The following is a 22,817-nucleotide window of genomic DNA, read 5'->3' on the forward strand; positions in this document are numbered from 1 at the left end:
GTATGACAAGGTTAGAGCTCATAAAGCATTTAAGAACCATATTGTCAGGAAAGCAGTTTTTAATGTCTGGACAAGATACAAAGATTTATTAGAAAACAAGACCCCAAGGTGGATGTCACCTATGGAAGCTAAGGCCCTGAAAAGACTCAATATGGAGGCCAAATGGCCGAAATATTGGGAGATACTAGAACATGATGGAGATACATGGAGATTGCAGAGTTTTGAGAAATTAAAAGACAAAGTGCAAGTTTGGCTACACTATTATCAAATCAGAGAGGTCTTTAATATGGATAAGAAAATAGGTTACCAGGTGGAAAAATCGAAATTAGAAACGGAATTGTTAGAACCTAAAACTAAGGTATTGTCAAGAATGTACAACTTGCTGTTAAGGTGGAATACTCAGGATGAAACGGTCAAATCAGCTATGATTAAGTGGGCACAAGACATCGGTTATAACATTATGTTTGCTGACTGGGAACGGTTATGGACCACTGGTATGAATTTCACGGCATGTAATGCCTTGAAAGAAAATATTATGAAAATGATTTATAGGTGGTACATGACACCAGTCAAGCTTGCAAAGATATATCATGTGCCTGACAATAAGTGTTGGAAATGTAAGGAAACTGAGGGAACATTCTTTCACCTCTGGTGGACATGCCCCAAGGTTAAGGCCTTCTGGGAAATGATCTATAATGAACTGAAAAAGGTATTTAAGTATACCTTTCTTAAGAAACCAGAGGCCTTTCTTTTGGGCATTGTTAGCCAGAAGGTGTTAAAGAAGGATAGAACCATTTTTATGTATGCAACAACAGCAGCAAGAATACTCATCGCAAAGTACTGGAAGACACAAGATTTGCCCACCTTGGAAGAATGGCAGATGCAACTGATAGACTACATCAGTGTTTCCCAACCGGTGTTCCGCGGCACACTAGTGTGCCGCGAGATGTTGCCTGGTGTGCCACGAGATGTTGCCTGGAGGGAGGCGGGCGAGGGCGTTTGCTTCCCGGAGGACGGAGCGAGGGCGCCCCCTGCTGGGCCAGGGCTCACTCTCCCCAGAGGGTAAATCTGGATCAAATGGGGCGAGGGGCGGGCAGAATTCTGGGGGCCACTGATGCCCTACAGACCCCCCCAAGTCCTCCGGGGCGCGCGCTCTGCTGGGCTCTTTTCGGTCATCGTGCTTGTGGGAAGCCGCCCCTTCCCTGGGCGACGCGCCGCCTCGCGACTCCGGAGTCAGTCCCGCGGGCTCTCGGAGGGACTCGCGAGCGACGGCGCGGCGGCTCCGGGGCGCGCTCAGCTGGGCCGCCGCGCGCCCCCGCGCAGCCCCTGCTGCAGCTGCCCGGCGTGGAGCGCGACGCGGAGCTGGCCGGGCTTGGAGGCGCCCAGGTAGGGCCGAGCTGGGCGGGGGCGGGGAGGTCTCGGTCTGCTGCGGGCGCAGGAGGGCGAGCGGGAGAGGGGGAGCCGTCGGGTCTCCTGGAAGGAAGCGAGGCGGCGGCTGAGGGGGATGCAGCCCCGTCCCCAGCAACAGGCGCTCCTCGAAGTGAGGCCACAAGTCGGGGCTCGGACAGGGCCTGGAAGCAGCGGCTCCGGCTCTTGGGAGCGGAGAAGGGGACTTCGAAAGCGGCCTGGAGGAGAAAAGCCCCGATGCAGCGAGAGCGGGGAGCGTGCTGCCTTGTCCAGGCCTCCTCGCTTTGTGCTGTCCGCTGCCGGGAGCAGGACACGGGGGCTCCTCGTTCGCATGCTTTCCCGGGTGATCGGTGAGGGTTAGGGTTAGGGTCCCTCAGTCCCTCGCTTTGCTGCCTCCTCCCCCCCACCCCCAAAGCTTGGAGGTTCCCCGGCAAGGGGGAGGGAAAAAAATTGAAAGTTACACTTTCGTGCGTCCCTCCCGGCGTGACGCTGCGCGCTGACGTCACGGGGCTGTAATGGTAGTGTGCCTCGATATTTTTTTCATCAAACAAGTGTGCCTTTGCCCAAAAAAGGTTGGGAAACACTGGACTACATGGAACTGGCAGAAATGACTGGCAGAATCCGAGACTTGGGAGAAGAACAAACAGAAGAAGATTGGAGGAAATTTAAAGATTATCTGCAAAAATATTGTAAACTATTTGAATGTTAAAACGATGCAGGATATAGAGATAGTGTGGCATTAGTGACAAAATTGAAAGTAACGTGCAAAGATGTTGTATAAGTAACAAGTAAAGAAACATAGCAAAATTAATCAATGACGGGGATTAGAAGATAAGTGGTTAGCAGCGGCAATGGTTAATTTAAAAGAAATTAAGTAACATTAAGATCAGTCAAAATAATGGAAGAGTTTGCTGAAACTAATTTGGAAATTGGAATACAGGAAAGGGAGATGTGAGGGAGTCGGGAAAGTAAGGTACATGAAATTAAGAATTGAACTTATATATTTTTCTTTGATTTTTATGTGTTATATTGTTTATTGTCTGTTATTGTGTTGTGTTGTTTTGTTTGTTATGATAAAATCTGTTAAAACCCTAATTTTTTTTTTTAATGAAATTCACAGCATGTTGTATGCTGCAAGAAAACTATATGGAAATGATGTACCAGTGGTAAACTAGCAAAAATGTATAAAACAAGTACAAATACCTGCAGGAAATGTAAAGAAAAAGAAGGTACCTTTTATCATATGTGGTGGTCATGTAAGGTAATAAAGGCTTTCTGGGAGATGATCTATAATGAACTGGAAAAAATGCTTAAAATAACCTTTGTAAAAAAATACCTAGCAGCTTTTCTATTAGGAGTTATAGGTACCAACATCCCAAAGGACCAGAAAAGACTTTTTATGTATGCGAGAACAGCAGCACGGATGCTACTGGCTCAGAGATGGAAAGAAGAAAGAGTCCCTACCAGAGAGGAATGGCAAGCTAAGCTGCTAGACTACGCTGAAGTGGCAAAGCTGACCAGAAAGCTCAGGGACCAAGAAGACAAGAAACTGAAGAAAGGATGGGGAAAGTTTACAATTTATTTAGGAGACCACTGCAAGCAGATGACATTAGCAGGATTTTAATCCCACTTGTAATGTAACAAATATTATGGACAATATGGATAAATGCAAAACATAGACTATGAAATAATACGCAGCTGGAAATGTTGACAATAGGACCCATGGAGGGGATGGGGGGGGAAGTCCCAAGATTCAAAGTAATCTCTTTTTATGGATATTTATTTGACATTGTAATTAATTTGCATTTGTAAAATCAAATAAAAATGATTTCAAAGTAAAAGATTTGATATGGGCAGGGGGGGGGGGGGAGAGAAAGAGGAATTTGGTGCTTTGCAAAAAACCACCAAACAAACAACCCTCTCATGTTTGCTTATCCAGATATCCCCCGGGGTGTGTGCCTTCTGGATTTGTGTCTTGTTGTCCAAACTGGAATTGGGAAGGTGGTCGCTCTCCCACCTGCGAGGACCCTGCATTTCTCAGGACAGACCTCCTGCCCCTCCCAGTCAGATACAGAAACATTGCTGGCAGCCAAAATCAAACCCCAAGCTCTGCAGAAGGAGAGCCAGCTCTTGGGTGGCCTTTAAAAGCCTTAAGGGGGAAAACTAAGTATGATGGACCTGCATTCTGTGCCCTTAGAACTGAAGCAGCCAGCTGGGTCCAGGGCAAGACAAAGCTTAGGAGGACGTGGTTGGTTCTTTGGGAACCAGGAACTCTCTTCCTAATGACTGGGGAGAACAATCCCACCAGTGGGAAGAGTAGAGCAAGGGCCGATGGTGAGAGAGGAGGAGCCAAACGCCACTGCTTTTGGCTCCGCCCCTGGTTCCTCCCGAAACAGGATGTGAGGTCGTGTATACGTTGCACATTGAACACTTGTCGTTGGGCCGCTGCAATGTTTAGCATGAGTTGACACGTCTGACTCAAAATGTTGCATTATTTTACAACAAACTGATCTGTATAACTTTTATATCTTTATAATGTAAGGAGATGATGTTCAGAAAAGTGAACTGATAAGAAAAAAATCCAGAAGACTGATGCTTATGCAGTCAAGCATAAATAATTTTACCATTTCTGCATACTGGTTAAAAATTTCATTTTTAAATATTTCATATTTAATTTTAATGGCTGAGCTACACCTTTAAATTATGAATATACATATGTTTGGAAGCCTCAGGATGTGCTACAATATTTATTAATCTACTTATTTAGGAGAAACTTAACAAAAGAAATGAATAAAAAATATGATTTACAATTTTTTTAACCCTGTTTTTTAATTTTTTTAAATCTACCCTAGTTTCTTGACAGTAAAGCCTTGTTTAAAGTTTTTTTCCTTTCAAAAGTAACAAATTTCAAAATATACACTATGTAAGAAACCAAAATGAAAAATCTTTCACCTTTCAGAGGTAACTCGGATTCTTTCATCATTGGACGAATTGAATCTATCATCTTTCTCTCTGAAATACTCTTCTATACATTGTTCTTCAAAATCATGAACTTTTTTCAGTTCATCATCAGTTATAAAAAGCTCTGTAGAAGACATATGAGGCAATGACAAAGCAGCAGTTAAAAGCAGTTAATTAGCTATCATCACAAGGTTTTGAAAGGCACTGCCTATTTTGTGGCTTTAAAATTGCATATCCCCCCGCCCCCTGCCCCCACAAAGAAATCACATTTCAATCATTTTCAGGTTTGTAACATACATACGGTACATATTTCCATACATATTTCAAGTGCCACACTTCATGCAGGACATGGTGGCTTTCAGTTTCAGGTTACAGACGCTTCAGGTTACAGACTCTGGTAACCCAGAAATAGTGCTTCAGGTTAAGAACTTTGCTTCAGGATGAGAACAGAAATTGTGCTCTGGCAGGGCGGCAGCACTGGGAGGCTCCATTAGCTAAAGTGGTGCTTCAGGTTAAGAACAGTTTCAGGTTAAGAACGGACCTCCGGAACGAATTAAGTACGTAACCAGAGGTACCTCTGTACACTCTTTGTGCTCGTGTCCTTGTCAAACCAAAAGAGATAAAAGGAAGAATATGTTGCCTCATGTACAGGGTTAGCCAACCTTTTAGTTTCCAGGTGTTGTAGGGCTCCAGCTCTGACCAGGAACTAGGGAAACCAGAGGCGCCATCTTGTGAGGGAGATGCTGTGTGTGTGATGTCACGAGTGTCTCTTACAAGCTTTTTGAAGTTTGGGAGTGCCCCACAACAAATATTGGTGCCCCCAAAAGGGTTTGGCCCCCAGGAGTTGGCACCTGTTCAGGGAAGTTTTTAATGTTTGAAGTTTTATTCTGTTTTTAGTTCTCTGTTGGGAGCCACCTAGAGTGGCTGGGGATACCCAGCCAGATGGGCGGGGTATAAATAATAAAATTATTATTACCTCTGATGGAAACTGTAATCCAGCAACATTTGAAGGGCACCAAATTGGCTCTCCTTGCTCTCAGCTGATTATTACTGCACACAAAAGCAGCTGTGTAAAGAAACGCCTGAGCAGTTGAGGACTGTGATGCCCGTTTCCCCACTAGTCAGGGTCCTTTGGCTACCCTACTAGTGTGACAGAGCCACAAAGGGCCTTGGCAACATCTAGCTCCGGTAGTCACATTCCTGCCAAAAAAGAAGGTTTTGGTGCAATGGCAAAAGGTCCCCAAAGAGGAGTCCTTAGGTAGGGAGTTTGAAAGCCAGGGCAAAGTGACAAAGAAGACCTTCTCCTGCATTGATGCATTTCAAAGGCGATTATACTCACTCTAATGTGTGGGATGCCATTGAAAAGTATTTGGAGATTGCAACTGGCCCAAAATGCAGTAGTCAGGCAAGAGTTCTAAAATGCAACGGGCTGAAGTTCTGTTTTTTACATTTAAAGCTCTAATGGTCTGGCACCAGGATATCTGAAGGACCATCTCCTATTCAACACCATATACGTATGCACTGAAGCGATCTTTGGAGACCGTTCTGGGTCTTCCATGCAGTAGGCTGCTGTGTGGGACACAGCCTTCTCAGCAGTGGCACCTACATTGCGCAGCTTGCATAGCTCTCTCCCAGCTGGGTCTTGCAAGACTAATTGAGACTTGTTTCAGGGAGCATTTGAGATAGCCAATATGAACTTTTGCTCAATGAACTGTCATCCTATTGCTGCTTTTGTTTACATAGTTTGATTGCTTTTTTATTTGACTGTTTTATATATTGCTACTAAGCCACCATTTGGATCAGGAGAGACACCATGCTTCACTGGCAGATCCCATGCTTTTCATGCAAAAAGCTCCCAGTTCAATGCCTGCCATCTCCAGTTTAAAGGATCAGGTACCAGGTGATGGAAAATATTTTCTTTTAGAAACCCTGGAGAGCTGCTGCTAGTCAGAGTATACATTATTGAACCAGATGGACAGATAACCTGACTTTGTATATTTCTATGGCTGCCAACCCTACAAACTGCAGAATATGTCCTTTTGTGATCCTGCCAATGGGTGTGTCCTGTCATGCAATCACTCCAGATAGGGCCTTCTCTGTGGTGGTGGAATCCTGTCTGTGGATCTTAGAAGTGCATCAGTTTTTGTTGCCAACTCAAGATGCACCTCTTTGCTCAAACTTTGTGTTGTTTTTGGCATCTATTAACACCAGAAATTGTAAACTTCTGGTTTATCTAATAGCTATGGGTTATGGGTAGTATTTTTGTGATTTTATTGTGAATTGCCCTGTGATGCTAACTGAATTAAGAGCAATTTCTAACAGGAAGGAAGGAAGGAAGGAAGGAAGGAAGGAAGGAAGGAAGGAAGGAAGGACGAAGGTGGCATTTTACAGCTCCTAGTGCATGGGAAGGGAAAGTACATCAAACGAAGGTATATAAAACAAATGAAGTGCTAATGCCCTTGCTATGATTCTTGACTGCTCTCCAAATCAAGACAACTAAGCAGAGCTGAGTATATTTTCCATATGTTTATTGTATCTATGACGGAGAAGATGAATTAAACTTACTCAGTCCATAGTCCGTTTCATCAGGGTCGCTATCATGCTTCCGCCATCGACAGCATATGTGCTGAAATATCATAGTCATGTGACTGAAGATGATGAGCGGAGGGGGCAAGACTGGTCTTTCATGGAATGTCATAATAAGCTGATACCGCTGAAACTTCCATACTTGGTTAGATATCGATTTAACTTCAAAAAAGGTGTTGCTGAAGCAGAAGGAGAGGAAGAAAATGCCTTCTGATAAACAGAACTACCATCTAAAATTTCACATGCAATATAGGGGCCATTCCATACATTACACAGCCCCAGACATGAGTGTATACTCAGCAGGGATCTGCAGCTACTCATGGCTCTCTGGTAGATGTACCAGAATAGTGGCCTTTTAAAACACTTGTTCGCTTTATTCACATGTTATAATGTTAGTTTCATACTTTAAAAGAATCTTAGGGCTACATCTACAAAAGTAATTTCATGATAAGGCAACAGAAACAAAAACTTGTTGTATACCTAAAGCTTCTTAAATACAACTGTTAGGCCACCCACTTCAAAGACATTCTTTTTGCCACATTAAACTGTTTTTTTACATTATCTGGTGAGGACAACAGCAACATTACTCCTAGCTGTCATGTTCCCAAAATAACACAGGAAGCTTGGAGCTTATAGGAGAAGCTCACTCAAGAGCTCTCAGAAAAATGAGATAAACCTGGCATGGAAAGGGGCCACAGCATGGGCTCTTCCCACATGTGCCACCATCATGCTCAGCAGTGTTGGAAAGAGCAGAGCACTAATGCTCCCAGACCACCAATTCTGGGACAAGTAAAAAACTCACAAAACAGCAGTGCAACAGTTCTTAAGAGGTCCATTATTGCCTAGTCCACAAAGTTTACAGAGTAAGCTGAGCTGCTTCCAGGTTTGAGGGGCCCTCAGCTAAATGCCCTCCATGGGTCCAGGCAGCAGCGACAGGTGGCAACAAGGGGCAATTTAAATAGAGTGTATCACTCTGGTGCATTGTGGGAAATGGCAGCTCATGGTCATGAACTGGGGTCAACACTGGTTCATGCTCTTGGCTGGTGTGGGGCTCTGAAAGAAGCCCAAGGATGCTGTTGCTGGTCCTGGATGCAAGCAGCCTAGTAATAGTAATAGTAATACTTATACCCCATCCATCTGGCTGGGTTCCCCCAGGCTATGTGGGTGGGGGGCACTTTGGCTCATAACATGCACTGTACATGAGCAGTGAGGATTTTAGCTTCCTCCTAGAAACCAGTCCTCATCTCCCCCCATGAAGTGGCTCCTGATATTTTTCTTTAACGTAGCCCCAAGGCAGCTCCAAACTGACCAGACTGGTGCAGGAAGGGGGCAGGCTCAGTCTTTTCCTAGGAAGCCATCTCCTGCCCACCAGAATATCCCTCAGTTGCTTTTTGTATCCCCCACGGAAAGGAAAAGCAGCTGGGGAGGCAATTTTGACCAGAAAAATGGCTAGCGGGAGAAGAGCAGCAGCTCAGGCTTGGAGTACAGAGGGGGAGACCTCTGCTTGGAACTCTGGAGAACGGATGCCCATCACTGTAAAATCTGACGTAGATAGACGAGGAGTCTAACTTAATACCAGGCGGTTTCCTGTGTATTCAGCTGATTTGATGAAATTCGAAGCAATTTGGGGCTCTAAGGAAGTTGTAAAATACAATAAAATGGGAAGATACATATTTCCTATGTCTCCTGCATCTTATCTAGTTATCCACGTGGAAGGTTGCTAGGTCAGATCCCTGTTTCTGACCAGAAGAGAACTCTCTGAACTATTAAAAAACAAAAGATAATTCATTATATTTTTACCACTTTGTGAGTTTACATTCTCCTGATCTGAGCTGTTAACCATGTAAATGCACTGAGCAAGTAATATGAGCTGTTAACCATGTAAATGCACTACCAACACTATCACTATAACCCCATCTTAGAAATTCCAAACTTGAGCATTGAAAGTTCCTGAAACATTTACTACAGTCACTGAATTTTAAAACAATAGACACTCACTTAAAAACGGCGATGAGGAGGTTCACCAGAAGGATGTTTGCAACCAAGAGGTAGCAAGCCATGATGGCAGGAACGATCCATGCTCCTGTTTTGCAGGGAGGCAGCTGGATTATTTTCCCATCCTCTCTGGTTTCATTCTGACCACAAGGAGCTGGGAAGAAACAAGGGAGGAGGGGGATTAAAAAGAATCCCAGTTTTCAAAACCTTAACAGAAGTTATCAAATTTTTAAAGGCACCATCAAAAGTTTAAAAAGCACAGGAGCATTCACTCTCCAATCATTCACTGAGATAAAATCTGCAAATCTTCCAGAGAATATCCACTCCTATGGCTATTGAAATTTGTTTCTTTAAGGTAGGTTCTATATATTATTAGATTTCCCATTTATACATCTCAAAGTAAACATTTTACACAATACCATATGTCTGTTGACTTCCCTTCTTCTCCTTCCATACTTCTTTTTACTTATCTATCATTCCTGCATATTTTACTATAACCATTTTAGTCAATTCTCCAGTTTACGTCATTCAGTTATTAATCTCACTGTTGATTTTATCTTAATGCTGCCACTGTTTTCAGTTTAAGGTGGGTTCTTTAAAGCAGTTTGCTGAGAAATACAATGAAGTCTTCTGAAGGAGCTTTCCCTGGCATTTCCTTTTGTTTCAAGATGTTTACTGCATGTTCTAAAACAGCATTCAGTAAATTATGGACATGAACTGATTAAAATATGTTTTTGTTCTGCTATAATTTTTTTGATTTTGGTAATATATAGATAGTGTAGCAGAGCTCCTCAAAAGAAGTAAGCAAAGAGATCATTTGACCAGCGCCGGATGGAAAAGTAAGAAAGAAGGTTTCTGCCCTCACGATTCATGGCGGTAGGTCTCCACTGCCCTTTGGGGCAGAGGGGAAGTTCAGGCAGGGAAAGCCAGGATTTGGGAGGCAAAAATCCTGACCATGTTCGCCAATGGGGTCTGGGGAGTTCACTGCACCCCACTGTGCCACTTAAGGCCGTGTTTGCCAACTTAAAGGCAGAATGGGTATGAAACTCTGTCTCCGGCATGATTTGTGATTGGTTCCTCATTAATTTGGAATATTGGCATTAATCAAGAGATGCTCCTGAAATGACATATGATAACGGGCTGCAATCAATCATCTGCAAAAAGGACTGGGTTTGGATCTTTGAAGGTATTTGATTTTTCTGAAGCTTGAAAACCCTTAAAACCGGGAAGGAAGGGGCGCATAAGGTGCTTTGTGCTTTCATTTGGTTTCCAAATCTTTTTTTTTTCTTGTCCTGCCCTGCAAAATGAAAGAGATGTGTGTAGCCGTGGCTGTTATTCTGTTATTCTGTCTGGCACCAAAGAAAAGAGGGGGGAAGCTTTTGATTTATGCTCGAGAAGGAATTTAACAAGGTTTTATTATGCCCCCCCCATCAATCGAGGTTGAATGGACTTTATTTAAAATTATCTTTGGACTGGAGTGTGAGGGAGCAATGCAGAGTAAAAACCAGAAACTTTTTTTTATTGGGTATAGTGGGTAAAAGATACTGAGACAAGATAAAAAATTGTTCTGCAGCCAGAATTTTGTTAGCCCCAAAATGAAACATCATGAAGTACCATCAAAAGAAGAGTGGCAGATGAAATTGATGGACTTTGCAGAACTAGCAAAACTGACAGGAAGAATCCAGAACCAGCGAGATCAAGAATTCCTAAAAGACTGGAATAAATTTATATTATATTTGAAAGACATCTGTAAGCAATTAACATCACTAGCAGGGTTATCAGAAGATTTGTAAGATGAAATTACTACCTATTCAGAATGAGTAATTTAATATTTTAAGTAATGATATAACAAGAATAGGAAAAGTAGTGAAATGCAAAGATGCAAAATTTAATTTTGTAAACCATTAGGAGTGAGGGAGGGAAGTCATTAGGCTCAGGTGAGCCAAAAAGATATAATAAGGTAATATCAGGTTACGCAATGTAATTATATGTAAAACCAATAAAAATTATTATAGGGAAATAAAGTGCAATGCAAAGTAAGAAGATGAGTGGCTGCTAATTAAATCTGGCAAGAGGCTATATTTGAGAGAAGACTTTGTCTTTAGCTGTGTGTCAAGGAAGAACCCCAGAGTGGAATTTCAATGGAAGAGACTGGGCATGTTATCTGGGAGTTATTTATAGCTGCAGCCTGTACACAAGTTGGTGAACAGCGGAAGGAATATGGAGTGTGAACTGACTTTGTTTACTGCAGTGAACTGAACTAAGGAATATAGCAACTAACTCTCCCAACACACCAGGTCCGAGAACAACGTTTATGAAGGACTAAACCCGTCAAATGGATTTTATATTTTTGAGAAACAGCAGAGGTGCTGTATGTAAGGAAAGAATAATGGTCAGCTGTGAGAATGGACTAACATCAAGAGAAGGATTAAGTGGATATTAAAGAACAGATGAAGTGCCTACAAGAGGAAGTGGTGGACATATGTTTGCGACAGGAGTGGGAAACCTGTTTTTTTAAAAAAAGAAATTGTATTAAATTAAATTAATTTGGTTTAATCTCTAATAATTTGGAACACCAATAAAAATAAGATATATAAAAAGGAAAAGTAAGAAACACAGAAGCATCATAGAAATTTTATTGACATGTTATTTTAATTCTGGTCTGCAGAGAGTATCCCTAGAAATGATGGTGGAGGGAAGATGAATATGAGCTATGTGTGTTAGCTCATTACTTTGGGTGGCGATGACAACTCCTTATAGGCTGTCAGTAGAACAGCAGTTACAACAGTCCATCACAGACGAAAAATGACAGGATCATAATATGGTATGTCTAAGTTGTTTAGACCAATCTACTTCTTCAGGCAGGTTCCTCTGTATAACCAGCCCTCCTCCAGATTAGTTTGGCCAAAAAGCCTCAATATAGCACAACCAGGTGAAGAGACCAAGGCCTAAGAAGCTTGTGAGATGAGAAATACATCTAGCAGAATCGACTCCAGTTCCCCTGTTTAATCTGTACCTTTGTTGGACCTGAATACGTAAGAGGAATTCTGGCAGTTGCAGTTTGCCATATGGTTTTACTCAACATTTTTAAAGCTACTTCTGGTGTTCCTGGCAGTCTCTATAAGACACTTTGTTCCCAGAGGTCACTAGGCCAACCCCTCACCTAACCTCCCAAGTCCAGGTGTAATGGTCCTCACAAAACCTTCTGTTACGGCATCTCAGAGACTAGGAAGACTCTCAGAGGCCAAGGACACATTCCACACAGCAAAAACACCTGGGGAAGGTGTCCTGGGGAGGAAGCAGGACCCGCAGATAGTCCCAAGGGCTGGACAGTGATGCCTGGAGGGCTGCATTTGCCTGGCCTGATTTTGCCCACACACTTCAGCAAAACAGTGTTGGTCGCTGCCACTTGCTGAGAGGGGAAAGACACAGAAAGCTCAGGGCAGTGATGGTGCGGCAGCTGGAGGGTCAGATTGGCTCCCCAGCTGCACCTCCCCCCGCCCCCGGTAAGTGGCACCTGGAAGCCAGATGGGCCACACTGCTCAGCCGGCACCAGCCGGCACAAGACACATGGGGAGAGATCTCCTGAGCTTATAACCCACTGCAAGTGGAAAGTTAAAATACTAGATATATATTGATCCAGGGAACATAGCATTCAGAACAAATACAGATGAGTAAATAAGAGCTCTGATACCCTCCTTCACCAACTCTCCTTTCCAGAGCTATCCTAAATGTTTAAACTGTGCTTTCATTCTCTCCCTCACCTTCTCCCTCAACTCTCTGTCTCTCAACTCCTCTTCAACTGTCATTCCCAACAGACACCTTCCTCCTGTCACTCACTATGACTCCACCCAGCATTCAATCACAGTCTCCTGCTGTCAACTCACTCTTCTATTGTTTTTCATCACCTCCAAGCCCAGCTGGAGGAAGCTGCTCGGTGCACATATGGGATTACAAGGGCACATTATTTATTTCACACATAAACATTATACAGTGGTACCTCTGGTTGCATACGCTTCAGGTTACAGACTCCACTAACCCAGAAATAGTACCTCAGGTTAAGAACTTTGCTTCAGGATAAGAACAGAAATCGCGCAGCAGTGGCGTGGCGGCAGCAGGAGGCCCCATTAGCTTAAGTGGTGCTACAGGTTAAGAACAGTTTCAGGTTAAGAACTGACCTCCAGAACGAATTAAGTACTTAACCTGAGGTACCACTGTATATATCTTGATTGCCAAAATATCTCAAAGCAGTGGGAGCGGGGAAGACAGCTTAATAAGCCGGAGAGCAAGGAAGGAATAGATGTCAAAGGGGAGACCAGGGCAAGGCCCATCTGCTGAGAGCCCTAGAACACCAGGAGGGGTTTAGCAGTGCTGCGGAGCGGCCATCCCATGCAAGGGGTGCTGCAGCACACATGGGCAGCGTGAGGGCAGAGCAAGGGGACCGTGAGCTCCTGGGGCTGTAGAGATAGATCAGGAGTGCTGAATGGTGCCCACACACCCTGCCCACTCTGCCCCTGCCCTGTCATACCATTCCACTGCCCCAGTTGCTCCTTTAGAGCTTCAAATGGCTGTTATATATCAGGATGATAGCTTTTAAAACCTGCTTTAGAAAAGGTTAATGAAAAGTTGTTTGCTGCTTTAGCCGCATGAATACAATTTAGTCTGAAGTATGCGTCTCTGTGGCTGCTAACCAGAATGTTGGTGGTCCAAGCCCACCCAGGACAGCTGTGGGCAGGATTCCTACATTGCAGAAAGTTGGGCTAGATGACCCTGGGGGTCCCTTCCAATGCAACCCTTTTGTGATTTTACATTGGGGCTCTCAGAAGCAGGTTGTTCACACCCTGCATTCTTAGTTTTTCTGAAGCTTGTTTCAAGCAAACCTGGACAACGGCTTATCAGGATTTCAAAATTAGACTTGAAAATAAGTATTCCACATGTGACCTGACATCAACAAATAGAGTTACAATTACAGCTTGGTCAGCTGCACTGGCAGACCTTGGCATCTCAAATTTCAATGGCGCCCCATGCAATGCCAAAATCTGGAAGGGGTGGGGAGGCTGTGGAGAGGACGGTGCCTTAGCCCTGCCCCACTGCACAGCCACTCATGGGGGGCTCTGAATTTATAGAACTTTGGAGTCATAATTCTTATAATCCATGATTGAGGGAGCGGTCCCATGCACCCCCGGCCCCTCAGCCCCCCCCCAGATGGTGCCCCGAACTCCAAGAAGTCAACAAAGTACTGTGAATGAATCCAAAGCTTCATTGATGCAAATTAAAAGTCTAAGAAGAATTCTATATCAAAAGCCTGTCATGAAAATGGATGACCGAGAGAAGTGCAAATTTTGGATATGTTCAGTCTTTCTCCCCGCCCTCTGTTTAACCTTCACTTGAATTGACTGTTAGTCAAGGAAGATTTCTCTGGGATCCTTTTGAATAGGTAGCCTCTTACAGAAAATTAAAAATTGAATTAATTCTGTTGAACAAAGTTCACCAGCATAGAAATAATTTTTCAGTCCAGAGCAATTAATAAGTAAGGCTGTGTGCACATCATACATTTAAAGAACATTCTCCTTCCCCCGAGAATTCTGGGAACTGTAGTTTGTTAAGGGTGCTGCGAATTATAGCTCTCTGAAGGGTAAACTACAGTTCCCATGATAATTTTTTTGGGGGGAGAAATGTGCTTTATGTCCTTTTAATGTATAGCATATAGACAGCCAGATAGGCCTCTCCTTTTCTGCTGTCCTCTTCAGATTTTAATAGGTGTCCTGGCTCTTTTCTTTTCATTCCTTTAGCAGGCCTTAACTTTGTGTTTGAGAAGGGACCCCAAGGATCATCCACTCCAACCCCTGCAATGCAGGAATCTCAACTAAAGCATCCAGGACAGATGCCCATCCAACCTCTGCTTAAAAACCTCCAAGGAAGGAGAGACCACAATGTCCCGGGTGTTATGTACTGAAGTTCTCACCCTGGGCCACCAGGGGGATACTGTAGATAGTTTTTACTCAGGTCCGCATATGCAAATAAGGAATTGGAACTGACGTTCAGTGATTGGATATGTACAGAAAGTTGTTACTGTTGCTTTGTAGTTGAGCTCTATATGGTGAGCAGGCTGGCTGAACCCTTCAGCCCAGTTCTGTTCTGGCCCGTGAATAAACAAGAGCTGTTTGAAGAATTGCTGTGTCTGATATTTCCACCCACAATTTAACACCGAGGGAGACCGTTCCCCTGTCAAACAGCTCTTCCTGATGTTTAGTCACAATCTGCTTTCTTATAAGCTTGAATCCTACTCTTCAGAGCAGGAGAAAACAAGCTTGCCCCCTCTTCCATGGGTCAGATACTTGAAGATGGCTATCCTATCTCCTCTCCTTTTCCAGGCTAAACATACTCAGCTCCATCAAGCACTCCTCATAAGCCTTCGTTTCCAGACCCTTGATCATCTCGGTTGCCCTCCTCTGCACATGTTACAGCTTGTCAATATCCTAATTGCAGCGCCCAGAATTGGACACAGTATTCCAGGTGTGCTCTGACCAAGGCAGAATAGAGTGGGACTATGAGCTTCCTTGATCTGGACACTAGACTTCTGTTGATGCAGCCCAGAATAGCATTAGCTTTTTTTGCTGCTGCATTACGCTGTTGACTCATGTTAAGCTTGAGGTCCACCAAGACCCCTAGATCCTTTTCACATGTACTGCTAGTGAGCCAGGTGTTCCCCATCTTATATTTGTGCATCTGGTTCTACTTGCCTAAGTACAAAACCTTCCATCTGTCCCTATTGTAATTCATTTTGTTAGCTTGCGCCCAGTTCTCCAACCTGTTAAGGTCATTTTAAGTTCTGATTCTGTCTTCTGCAGCATTAGCTCCCACTCCCAAGCACTGGTAGAGGAAGGGGGTGTGAGAGGCTAGCAGCGCCCCTCCCCCGATGCTCACCGCGTGGGCAGCGGGAGGCTAGCGGTGTCCCCCTGATGCTCACCGTGCAGGTGGTGGGTGGTTATGGACGCTCGCTGGGCATGCAGCTGGCCCTGCCCCCGTGAGCTGGCCAGCCCCACTCCTGCGCCACTCTGGGTGCCAGAGCAGGTAGCTTCGCCTCTGTGCCCAAGTCTGGTGTCATCTGCACATTTGATGAGCATCCCCTCAATTCCTTCATCCAAATCATTTATATAGACGTTGAACAACAACGGGCCCAGGACAGAACCCTGTGGCACCCCACTTGTCACTTTTTTCCAGGATGATGAGGAACCATTATAGAGCACTCTTTGAGTTTAATCAGTCAACCAGCTACAAATCCACCTAACAGTTACCTCATTCAACCCACATTTTACCAGATTCCTTGTAAGAATAGTATGGGGGTCTTTGTTTTACTGAAGGGGTCACATTGGTGGGCCACATTCTGTCAGGTGTCATCTGTTGGGGGACACAGGCTGGCAGTGTGTGGACCCAGAGACTGTGATGGGCAAAGCAAAGACAAAAGTGTTTTGGTTTAACTAGTCTGGAATAACAGCCATGTTGCTCCCATTTCCATCATGACTATTTCAGAAGAGAATTGAGAGAGAGAGGGAGGAATGAGAGGGATGAAAGGCCTCAGAGTTCATCAAAACTTGTTTGCCATGATCACCTGCATGGTATAAATAAGTGAAGTCTCTGTTTGGGAAGACATCCTATGCATTTTTGCATTTCTGAATTTTATCCCATGCTCTGGACTAGGTACTCATGTAAATTTGCAGCCCACAGATAAAATGCTAGTTGGATAAAAAATTATGAAAGTGAGGGAACAGTGGAACACTGGAAAACTGTTTCTGCTTGGTTCTGCTCACAGTGGCATATTTTCAGTCCTTGTCTACATCCTCTATCTCCCGTGTTTATCATCTTTTTGTGATGCTAATTTTTCTTGGCTTCCTCCATGTTCTTTGTGTAGCTTCCTATCAGATCCTCTGTCTCTGGTCACTAGAGAGCCAAGAGAGTGTGGCTGCTTCAGGCCACAGCACCCAAACTCCAGCGGGTGCAGAATGCTGCGGCAAGGCTCCTTACGGGGTCCTTGCCACGGGATCACATTCATCGAGTGCTTACCAGCTGCACTGGCTCCTGGTGGAGTACAGGGTCAGGTTTAAGGTGCTGGTTTTGATTTTTAAAGCCCTATGTGGCCTAAGACCCATGTACCTATGGGACCGCCTCTCCTGGTTTGCCCCACGGAGGACCTTAAGGTCCACAAATGACAACATTTTGGAGGTCCCAAGTCGCAAGGTGGTTAGATTGGGCTCAACTAGGGCCAGGGCCTTTTCAGTAGTGGCCCCAACTTGGTGGAACACTCTGTCACAAGAGACTAGGGCCCTGTGGGACTTGACATCTTTCCACAGGGCCTGCTAGACAGAGCTGCTCAGCCTGGCCTTTGGTTTGGACTCAGTCTGACCCTTATGTTTCCCTCCCCTTATGGTTTTGATCTATGGGCTTTTATTAAAAGGAGGCTGCATTTTAAATTGCATTTTAACCTGTAAAATGCAGTTAAATTGCATTTTAACCTGTAAAACCTGTAAAAAAATTGGGTCTCCCCCCCCACATTATGATTTTACTGTAATTTTACTGGTGTTAGCTGCCCTTGGCCCAGCTCTGGCCAGGGAGGGCGGGGCATAAATAAAAATTATTATTGTTATTATTATTATTATTATTTCTCCAATATGATTACAACAGCCATGACACAGAACTTGTTTTTTTAAAAAAAGATGTGTTTTGCATGTGGGTTTTGAAATTTGCTCATTTGTAAATCATTGCTCTAAAATCCATTTCTCATTTGACTCAGTCCATGTGTGAGAGAAGGACGTTGCCTCCTGTTTAGCAGCATAAACACATTCTAGGGAAAATGATTAGAGGTTTAGCAAGAGGGTCAGAGAAATTCAGTGGGCCTCAAATAATAATAAAAATGACTCCTGTGTCAAATAATTATGAATGCACCTTCTCAACAAATACATTTCATTCCCAATCCCAACTGCACAGTCTACAATATCCATGCACATTCCATTTCTTCCCCATTCAAAAAGAATTCAGGCATTTATTTATGGACACTTCACCACCACAAAAACCACAGAGAACATGCAGCCAGTTTGTAAATCACTATGCATTGCTTCACAGAGGTTAAGACGAACATGGGGCACATCTGTGGCATGGAGAGGCTGCCAGCTCATGCCCCCATGCGCTAACCTGGCCAGCCTGCAGCCATGCTTCACAGAACAATGCAAAGTAACAAAATAAAAAAACCCAAACAAAACTATACAAACAAAACAAATGTAGTATTTGTATATTTCTCAAATTCAGTGAATTTTTTATATAGTACAGGCCTAAGAAACGTGGATTTCTCAATGAACCCAGAATTTATGGCTAGCAAAGAAGTGATAGAAAATGCAAGAAAGAAAGAGAAACCAAAATATTGTAATGTCTGATGGCTCTAAAGAGCGTGTTGAGCTTGTAGGCTGGTGCTTGGCTGACATTTGAGAAAGTACAAACACTCCAGTGTAAAGAGTCAACTGTGGCTGATTTAGCTTAGGCCAGAGTGGAGAATATACATTTCCAAATAGTGCAAAAACAAACATTTCAGAGAAATAACATGTAACGTTGTGTGGTTTAACCAGCCATGGGTTGTTCTTCTTGACAACCATATGTCAGGAATGCTCTGATGGTGTTTCCTGCTTGGCAGGGGGTTGGACCCGATGGCCCTTGTGGTCTCTTCCAACTCTATGATTCTATGATTCTGCATGTGCTACATGTTTTAGAGACAATATTGCATTGTCATAGATGAGAAATCACAGCATGTTTGACAGCAGACTGCAGTGCTAGACTTACGTCCCTGCATAAGAACAGCTGAAGGAGCTCAGGAGGAGGTTCTCGTAAGGGATCATATTCTCCAGCCCAGATTTCTTCTCTCTCAGGCAGATCCAGACTTTTACCTGCCCAAAATTACTCTCTGAATGTGGTAGACATTTCCTCTTTGTCTTTCACTTTTAAAGTCTGTTTTGTGCAGAAATCAATCTCAGTAACATAAACACTCGATCATAGGAGCCAACTCCAGCGGGCCATGTGTGTGTGTGTGTGTGTGTGTGTGTGTGTGTGTATAGTTGTAGGGGCCAGGCACCCACAAGGTCAATGAGCAAAGCTGGGGAGAGGCAGCCAGCCAGCCAGCCAGGCTCTGCAGTGCTGCCTCCGAGAGAGAATGGTCCAGCTCCACCCTCTGCAGTCAGAGAGGGAGGCACCCTTTTCCGGCTGGGGGGTGGTCTCTCTGCCTCCGAGTCTGAGCCCCTCCCTACAGAAAAGGGGGCCTTGTTGGCTGTGGAGAGGAAGAGGAGCCACCACCACTGGCCGCCATCAACGTCTCGTGCACATGCCTGCACATAGTGCATGTGATGTCATACGCATGATGCGCAACGTCCACTGCGTTTTTGGAGGAGCCGACATGACAATGACGGGCACCTGCAATAGCGAGAGCGAGATGGCATCCCTGCACTGGATGCTCATGGAGATTTAACAGATCCTTTCAAATGTTTGATTAACACAAGAGCTGGCAAACTCTGTTTTCCATAGAATCATAGAGTTGGAAGAGACCACAAGGGCCATCGAGTCCAACCCCCTGCCAAGCAGGAAACACCATCAGAGCACTCCTGACATATGGTTGTCAAGCCTCTGCTTAAAGACCTCCAAAGAAAGAGACTCCACCACACTCCTTGGCAGCAAATTCCACTGCCAAACAGCTCTTACTGTCAGGAAGTTCTTCCTAATGTTTAGGTGGAATCTTCTTTCTTGTAGTTTGGATCCATTGCTCCGTGTCCGCTTCTCTGGAGCAGCAGAAAACAACCTTTCTCCCTCCTCTATGTGACATCCTTTTATATATTTGAACATGGCTTTCATATCACCCCTTAACCTCCTCTTCTCCAGGCTAAACATGCCCAGCTCCTTTAGCCGTTCCTCATAAGGCATCGTTTCCAGGCCTTTGACCATTTTGGTTGCCCTCCTCTGGACACGTTCCAGTTTGTCAGTGTCCTCCTTGAACTGTGGTGCCCAGAACTGGACACAGTACTCCAGGTGAGGTCTGAACAGAGCAGAATACAGTGGCACTATTACTTCCCTTGATCTAGATGCTATACTCCTATTGATGCAGCCCAGAATTGCATTGGCTTTTTTAGCTGCCACGTCACACTGTTGGCTCATGTCAAGTTTGTGGTCAACCAAAAATCCTAGATCCTTTTCACATGTACTGCTCTCAAGCCAGGTGTCACCCATCTTGTACTTGTGCCTCTCATTTTTTTTGCCCAAGTGCAATACTTTACATTTCTCCCTGTTAAAATTCATCTTGTTTGTTTTGGCCCAGCTCTCTAATCTGTCAAGGTCGTTTTGAAGTGTGATCCTGTCCTCTGGGGTGTTAGCCACCCCTCCCAGTTTGGTGTCATCTGCAAATTTGATCAGGATGTCCTTGAGTCCATCATCCAAGTCGTTGACAAAGATGTTGAATAAGACCGGGCCCAAGACAGAACCCTGTGGCACCCCACTAGTCACTCTTCTCCAGGATGAAGAGGAACCATTGATGAGCACCCTTTGGGTTCGGTCAGTCAGCCAGCCAGTTTCAAATCCACTGAGTTAAATCCATAGTCAAGACCGCATTTTACCAGCTTCTTTACAAGAATATCATGGCACACCCTTTCTGAATGCATAAGTTTAAGACAGCACAGGGGCTCAATAATCCTCAGTATTTATATTTTATTTATTTCAAAACTATTATAAAGTTCTCCAAGGTAAGTATGTTGCAAGCTGTTTCACAACCTGACTAGAGTTAGTAAGAGGCATCTGATGTGGTTATCACCTTAGGAGCTCAAATAATGAGTAACAGCAGTTACTTAAGAGTTCAAATAATCAGTATCAACAGTAAAACAGATTTATCTGAATCTCTATGTAAGGCTTTAGCACTTCCCATCCTGTTAAAAGACATTTACAGCCACAGTCAGCTTTTGTCTTGCCCCTTCTCCATTTACATGGTTCTAAACTACAATCAGCACACACCACTTTAGAAAAAAGCACACCCCCAGGCAAATTTCTGCAGAATGTGTTGCACTATGCCACATCCTTAGTACAACATCAATAAATGGCCACTTATAGAGGAGCAGATGTTTGTTGAAGGAAACCCCAAACTTTGTGACTCTCCCTATCCCCACTCTTCCCTTATACTCACAAAAGGAAGATTCTTGCAATATATGAAAAAGATGGAAAGACAAACTCAAGAAGAAAATTGCATGGATGCCATCCCTATTTTTGTTTGCTTGCATGCAATGCTATCTTTGAGAACAAAAGAGGAAGGATAATTTGAAAGAGGAAATCCCTTTTCTAAAGATAGTTTAGATATTTAAAACCATTAGGATGAAAAGAGCATAATGGTTTTCTAGCAAAAATTCCATTATGCAGATATATTGTGAAGCAGGAGGTTAGGATGAATGCCAGAGCTGATGACTACACTTTATCCAGACATGAACAACTGGAGAAACCAACCTGCCTCTTGCTACAATCCACGTTCTTGAATTCTACAGGAACCCATGAGCTGCCCTGCAGAAGCCCAGGCTCACCTCAGGGAGGCCCTTGATGTCACAGGGGATCTATTAGTACAGATGGAATCACCTGGACCCACCACTGGAACAAGGCCTCATTATGAAATGCCACCCACATGTACATTCAAGTGGCGGGAAGGTAAATGGTGTTTCCGTGCGCTCTGGTTTCTGTCACGATGTCCTGTTGTGCCAGAAGCGATTTTGTCATGTTGACCACAGGACCCGGAAAGCTGTCTGTGGACAAACGCCAGCTCCCTTGGCCTGAAAGCGAGATGAGCGCCACAACCCCATAGTCACCTTTGACTGGATCTAATTGTCCAGGGGACCTTAACCTTTTTTTTTTTTAACATTCAAGTAGAAAAGGTGTGCAAATTTTCTCCAGCATGCCTGTGCTAAGCGTAGTCTTGTTCTTGCATTGCAATGGCTGCACAATCTCAGGCTAGCCTGGTCTGCCCTTGCATGTTGCCCCGGGTGGCACCAGGAGGATTAATTAAAACAGAACTCTGCGTTTTCAGATGGCCAGACAAATGAATTCTTAGGACAACAGAAATGTATGGAAACATTTAGATTGGAAACACATTAATAACATTTAACCTGTGCATAGTGCTTTCCAGAGTTCAAAGTTGTTCCCATTCATTATCTAGTTGTAATCCTTACAGCCACCATAGAATGTAAGTAATGCAGCTGGATTCAACTCAATAGTTGTATTAGTGAGAGACAGCACAATGAGTCACATCACCACAACCAGACTTTCCACACCTGTCTTCACCAAATCAGCTCTAGGGCTTCCAGAGAACTCCCAGAACAGTGTGGGGGTGGGGGTGCATTCAATTTGGCAAGCAGAAATGCTTACACTGATGGAATCATTGCCTTAGCGTGACATTGAATTCTGCCCGATTCTTACCATCCACCCTGTAGTTGGGAGGACTGAGGCTAAGACAGTGGCTTCCTTCAGGCCAGCCACTGAATTTGTAGTGGAGATAGGAAGATATGACCAGGTACCTCCTCTTAGCCAATGTGCTACACCAGCTCTAAACCATATACAAGGCAACCAACTTTTGTTGCTTAAATAGTTGGATGACACCTATAATCTTCTAATAAATATTTTGCCAGTATCTCAGAGTGTTAATAGCAGCAATCAGGCAGGTCAAAAGATTACAGCTGGCATAAACCAGCCCAAGATCCAGAAATAACTTTCAGAACCGAATGTTCTGAAAGTTTAGTAGCTAACTGGGTTTCATGTTTATGCTCCAGAAGCAAACTAGGGGGTGGGGGGAAATGAAGCACATTGACATG

General features: G+C 44.1%; 1 protein-coding gene across 8 annotated transcripts in view; it reads right to left on the bottom strand.

Annotated features, from left to right (window-relative positions):
• TRPM3 (transient receptor potential cation channel subfamily M member 3) overlaps positions 1-22,817 on the bottom strand; it is a gene marked incomplete at its 5' end in the record, with an annotated part of 408,936 nt that overhangs the window by 13,532 nt on the left and 372,587 nt on the right. For all 8 annotated transcript variants that reach the window (XM_081930365.1, XM_081930366.1, XM_081930360.1 and 5 more), the window contains 3 exons: positions 4,360-4,492; positions 6,934-7,133; positions 8,953-9,103. In XM_081930365.1, the coding sequence (XP_081786491.1) occupies positions 4,360-4,492; positions 6,934-7,133; positions 8,953-9,103 (484 nt within the window). The remainder of the gene's footprint in view (positions 1-4,359; positions 4,493-6,933; positions 7,134-8,952; positions 9,104-22,817) is intronic.

Source organism: Podarcis melisellensis, assembly GCF_964234715.1.
Source record: "Podarcis melisellensis genome assembly, chromosome: 11".
NCBI classification, from domain to species: Eukaryota; Metazoa; Chordata; class Lepidosauria; order Squamata; family Lacertidae; genus Podarcis; species Podarcis melisellensis.